Source organism: Hydra vulgaris, chromosome 05, assembly GCF_038396675.1.
Source record: "Hydra vulgaris chromosome 05, alternate assembly HydraT2T_AEP".
In the NCBI taxonomy this organism is placed as follows: Eukaryota; Metazoa; Cnidaria; class Hydrozoa; order Anthoathecata; family Hydridae; genus Hydra; species Hydra vulgaris.
The window spans coordinates 34,524,986-34,530,985 of NC_088924.1; the positions used below are offsets into that span (position 1 = coordinate 34,524,986).

The following is a 6,000-nucleotide window of genomic DNA, read 5'->3' on the forward strand; positions in this document are numbered from 1 at the left end:
AATGGCTCACAAATTGTCCATAATACACTGTTGAAAAACACTGTTGTTCTTGATAGCTTCCGCGGGATTTCGCCAATTTGATTTCTCCAACTACATCATTTTTTCTTCAACCTTTTTTTTTAGGCCGTTCTTCAAAAAGTGCTTTTTGATATAATTCATAGTCACTACATTTTCATTAATAAAAACACTATCCATGTATTTTGATTTCTTTTTCCCCACATTTTTATCTTGTTTGACAACGACATTTAATACTGACTTCATAATCATCAGTTAAACATTAGCTTAGAGTTCGAATCTAAGCCGCCTCACACAGTACTGTTTGTTATGAAAGATTGCTATTTGATACAATCACTTAATCTCATCCGCTACCAGCTGGAAATATACTTTGCGCAGGTTGATGATTGCTGGTCTGTCATCTACTATCTCCACTGCCTCAATTTCTCATCAGTGACAGCTCAAAAAGCAGTCACTTTTTTCGAAGTCAATTAAATCAAGTTTAGATAAAAAATTAAGTCATGGAAATGATTTTTTTTACGATTCTACCACCAACTATAAATTTTGATGTATCAAATAATAATGAACAAAGTAAATAGATCATCGCATAAAAATTTTTGATGACCATTTTTTGATCATAAATTGTCCAGAATTTTTTTTCAGTTTCCATAAGTTGCGTTTTCACTTACTGGCAGAGTTGCCTAGCTTTTATGGATTCAAATCTTTTCTAATAAATAAAGAGATATTAGTTCATTGTAGTAACTATCGTAATAAAAATCACTTAATCCAACTTTATAACTCTTTTATCCACAGTTACATAAATTATGCTAACACTGCTTGGGGGAGTACTGTCGAAAGTAAGTTACAACTTTTTTATCGTCACTAAAAACATTCGATCGGCATAATTAACTATGCTGATCGTTTTACACATACAAAACCCATTTTTACTGAAATGAGATTATTAAATTGTATTTAAAGTTTTATGTTATGTATATTTATGAAGAAATAATTTAAGAGAGAAATCCCCTACCACTTTTAATAATATTTTCAAACTCAAACCTAACAACAAATATGAAATGAGAAACATTCATTTTTTAAACGAGCCGTTTTGTCCAGTGGTGGATCTAGGAATTTTGCCGCCCGAGGAAAAATAGTGAAATTGGCGTTCTTCCCCTCCCCTCCCTACTTCCCTTATCCCTTCGCAAACAAAAAAATTAATATTCCTTTAAAGTGAATAAGTGACAAGTAAATAAATAAAAATACATTACACATTTATTATTACAATATATTTAGTAGCATACAGTCAATAGAGCACAGGTATTTCAGCTAAAATTGTATTTTTCTTGATTTTATAATTGCCAAATCCTGAAGGATATTACAGAAATCAATTTCAGAAGCAAATTTATGCTCAATAGACAAAAGTGCAAGGTTTGACAATCTTTCCTATGACATTGTAGAACGCAAATACGATTTAATTAGTTTTAACTTAATGAAAGATCGATCACATGATGCAACTGAGATTGGTAAAGTTATAAATATCTGTAAAGCAGTAGCTAAAGTCTTATATGATTCTAGTCCCAAAGATGAAGTGTAGGTAAGAAGTCCTATTGGAGAGAAGTCCATTTTTTCTTGCAGTTTAGCTCTTCTAAGAGAGACAATAATATCTTTAAAGTCATCAAAAAGTTCTTGCCATTAAGATCGTTAGAGTACCAAGAGGCGAAATCAAAACATTTCTTTTGAAGGCTTTCCATTTTTACTATATTAATATTCCCAATTTAGTATGTTAATGACAGATTCTATGGTGCACAGAAAACCAAATCGTTCATTTAAAACTCTTAACTGTTAAAATCGGCTAGAAATTTCAATATCAAGTTTGTCCAACATATCTTTCATATATCGATCCATTTCTTGCTGAGTATTTCAACCAGCATCTGAAGCAGTTTCTACTGACATAACACGCCTTTTTTGAATTCTACGTTCCACGGTAATACACTATTTTTTACACATTTCCTCAGCTTTTGTAATGGATAAATTGCCTAGTCCATTTCTCCAAATTTCAATTTTATCAGTCAAAGCTCCCAATTGAATTAAAGCTTAGTTGAAAGTAATTACTTTACTTTGTAAGCACTTTTGAATTCGGTTAATTGAAGGAAGTATTTCAGACCAGAAGTACAAAAGAGCCACAAACTCAAATCTTCGAATGGCAGAAAGAATAAGTTCAGCATCACCTCGTGAGTCAAACGTTTCTCCAGAAGCATCACGTAACATTTCCAAAGCTGCCAACACCTCCTCAAGTTGAGTTGATATGGCGGTAACTGCAGCTGCTTTTGAACTCCATCTTGTATCTGAATGGCTTTTTACTGTTATTTCACATATTCCTTCAAAAATTCCCATCTATGAATTGATGATGAGAAAAAAACAGATAATTTTCCCAATGTGCCAAAAAAAGTAACAGCTTGACTATTTACATGTGTAGCATGGACTCCAACCAAACTTAAAGAGTGGTTATTGCAAGGGACAAACATTGCTAATGAATTCAAGTCTAATATTCGTTTTTGAACTCCAGAATTATCTCCTGCCATAGTTGCTTGATTATCATAGGATTGGCCCCTTCAGTCTAGAAAATTCAATCCATCTAAATTAAGCTTTTTTGCTATTTCCGTTGTAATCGCTTCAGCCGATTTACCATGAATTTGAAAGAAGTCTAAAAAAGCTTCTTTCACTGCGACTATGCCTCTTTCAATATCAACATATCTAATAATTTGAGACATTTGTTCAACATGTGATGAATCAGGAGTGGTATCAAAAATGATGCTGTAATACTTCGCATTTTTTACATTAAGTATTATTGATTTACGTACTTTTGATCCTAGCAGGTTAATTAGTTCATTTTGAGTTCCATGAGAGAAATATGATAAAAAACCAGATTTTGAGCTGACTGATTCTAAATGTTCTTTCATGAATGGGTCAAATTTGGATAGAAACTTCATAAGAGCAAGGAAATTTCCAGAGTTTTCACCTGATTGTAGAGACTCATTACGACCTCTTAATGCTAAATTTTGCTGGGCAAGCATTTGAATTGCTGCAGTAACACGCTCTAGAACTTGCTTTCATTTTTGAGCAGCTCTAATGACTTGAATCTGAAGCTGATCATCAATTAGTCCACCATTTTTGAAGCCTCTTTCCAATTCTTTCCACTTTAAAAATGCCGAACGATGAGCGGAGCTTCCTTCATGACTTGGAATTCGTGGATTAACCTTTTTCGAGTGTGAAAATCCTTTTTCAAGATCAAAGCTGCTTCTTGTAGATGAATTAGATTCTCGATTAAATAGGCAGCAGCAAAACAAGACATTTTTTGTAGGAGAATAACATAACCATGTTCATAAGACTTTTTGTCCATAGTGAAGTGTACGTGAAAACCATTTCTTAGACAATGTTCTCTTTTTTTCTTCATCAGTTGGGTAAGAGAAGTTTTGATTTTGCAATTTCTCTGTTCCATTTTCTACCATTGGATCTCGAAAAGATGAGAAAATTGTAATTGGCCATAATCCAATACCATGATGAGACTTGTTTTTTCTTAATTCTTTGACTTAATCGTAATTATCTTTTTCTATGTCTGCATGAAACTCTTGCAAAATTCCATTATGACACACTTCTATTTCTTGTTTTACTTCTAAAATAATTTCTGTAGAAACTGTGTTACTTTAAGCTGAGATGCCAGTCAATACAGCAGAGGTTGATGCAGTACTTGTAGAAGAAACTGCGCTTGAAGGAGTAACATTGGTATTTGTTGAAGCAACTACAAAATAAACAAACTATATATTTTTTAATAGTATTAACAAGTTTATTTTTACATTAGTCATTTTTACCTTCTGACAAATGTTGTTTTTTTTACAAATGTTTCCATGAAAGATTTGGATGAAGCATCTTTTTTTGCTCTTTTTGCAGCACTTTTTCTGCTTTGAGATCCACTTGCCTTCTGTCTTTTCATTTTTAGAAATGATTTTTTCTCACTTCTTAATCTTCTTTTGCAGTTTTGTTTTTCTATTCTTCAATTTGCGCGATTTTGTTTGTTTTGATCGTAGTAAACTTAATAAGCGAACCTCAAACCAGTTGAGATCTCAGAACTGCCATACTATCAAACATGCTCTTCATATATAAGTGAAAAAAATAATAGATTTTAAAAATAATTTTAATTAAAAAAATTATTTAAAAAATAAAATTATCAGTGAAAATAAAATAAAAATACTTCAAAATTGTATTTTTCTTTCAATGGTCAATTTGGCGCCCCTGCCAATTTGGTGCCCGGGGCGGCTGCCCCCTTCGCCCCACCCACGATCCGCCTATGGTTTTGTCACACAAAATTTAATCAATTTTGCATTGTTTAACGTGAACTCCACCTATGGAATAATATTGTTCTGCGGAATTTCGATCTACCAACTTCCTTTCAAGCTTAATCTAAAAAAATGTATTTATTCACTTGATAATATATTCAAATACTTCTAATACTTTGAAAATTGTGATTCAACTTGGATTTTATTAGTTTTTTATTTTAGTTTTTACTTTATTTTTTATTATGTTATACTTGTCTTTATTTTGCTTGTTTGTATTTTATAAGGTTTTAACGACGAGATCTTGTAATCTTCGTTCAGATCCTAGTTTATGTTTAATTGTTAGCAGTTTATGTTTGTGCGCATCTTTTCATTTGTAAGGGTATATATGCTTATATTAATATATGTGAGTGTTTTTCTTATTTTGAAAAGTAATTTTTTCATAAAAAAAGTTTAAGTTATAGCAGAAGAAAATGAAGGAAAACTTTGTTGTATAAACTTTGTTAGCAACTTTGAAGCAAACACGCACGCAAAAATCATTCAAAAAGGAAAAGAAAATATATATGTAAAAAATAAAAAAAGAACTTCGAACTTTTTTTTTTTAAAAAGTACACTTCATAAACCTAAATAAAAAAAAAAAAAAAAGTTAATTGTATTTATTTTTCGTCCTCGTTTGATACCTAGTCATTTAATATATTACATCTATTTTTAATATTATGTTTTTATAAACTTATTTATTATTGATTTATTTTTATTTATTATTGTTTTAGTATCTTTATTAACAATATTATTATTGGTAACAGTTAACAGTAGTTTTATTATTATTAGTATATATTATTAATATAGTATAGATATTTTTATAGTATTACTAGTTTTTTTATATTCGATATTTTTTGTTGTCATAGTTACTTTTAATATTAGTTCGTGGTTTGTCAAATTTTAATTTATTTTGATTGTGTGGTTTTATAACCGTTAGCTTTTAGTTACCTTTTGTGTTAATCATTTTTTCTATTATTTTTCTTATTTCTTTATATTGTTATGAAAATTATTTTCGATTATTCACGCCAACGGTTACCCAAGTTTTAAATTATTAATTTTACTCTGCATTTTTTTCTGCAATCTCTTTTTTACACTTTAGTCGCTTTAACTAGTTAATACTGCATGTACATACTTTTTTCTAAAGATTATGGCATTTAAATCTCTCTGCAAAACTTGGCATAAAAATATAACTGATAATTAAAGTGCCATCCAATGTGATCTGTGTAACTCATGGGTCCATGCGAAGTGTACCCATATTGATGCATACTCTTATATTCTTCTTTTAAATGACGCGTCAGATTTGTATTATATTATATTAAGAGTATGGCCTTTAGCTCGATTTCCAACTTGTAGCTTAAGTCAACATTATTATGCATAGGTCACAGTGAATCTAACCCTGTTTCTACATATCTTGATTCTTTAACATCTTTCTCACTAAACCCTTCTATAATTTTACCATCACGCATAACGGCTACATCAAAAACGCTCATTGATAACATATTCAGGAGCTTTCATTCAACTGATCAATACTCAGGTAACCTTACGATTTCAATTTCAGACCACATGGCACAATTTATTTGCATTCCTGGCATACCCAACCACCCCAAAAAAGTATATACTTACAGACGATGCTTAA

General features: G+C 30.7%; 1 protein-coding gene across 1 annotated transcript; it reads right to left on the minus strand.

Annotated features, from left to right (window-relative positions):
• Positions 1-1,437: 1,437 nt before the first annotated feature.
• On the minus strand, positions 1,438-2,576 carry LOC136080343 (uncharacterized). Its single transcript, XM_065796960.1, has 3 exons — positions 2,463-2,576; positions 2,123-2,388; positions 1,438-1,639 (listed from the first exon to the last, which is right to left on the minus strand). Exons 1-3 carry the CDS (start codon positions 2,574-2,576, stop codon positions 1,438-1,440), a joined length of 582 nt encoding a protein of 193 aa, XP_065653032.1.
• Between the last annotated feature and the right edge of the window lie 3,424 nt (positions 2,577-6,000).

What these genes read in the sequence shown, in the direction of transcription:
- LOC136080343 (XM_065796960.1), bottom strand. Translation starts at nt 2,576, where the DNA reads ATGGCAGGAGATAATTCTGGAGTTCAAAAACGAATATTAGACTTGAAT. An exon ending in TTGGAGTCCATGCTACACAT is followed by an intron (nt 2,389 to 2,462) that starts GTAAATAGTCAA and finishes ATCAATTCATAG; the next exon opens with ATGGGAATTTTTGAAGGAAT. An exon ending in TCAATTAACCGAATTCAAAA is followed by an intron (nt 1,640 to 2,122) that starts GTGCTTACAAAG and finishes TGTCTCTCTTAG; the next exon opens with AAGAGCTAAACTGCAAGAAA.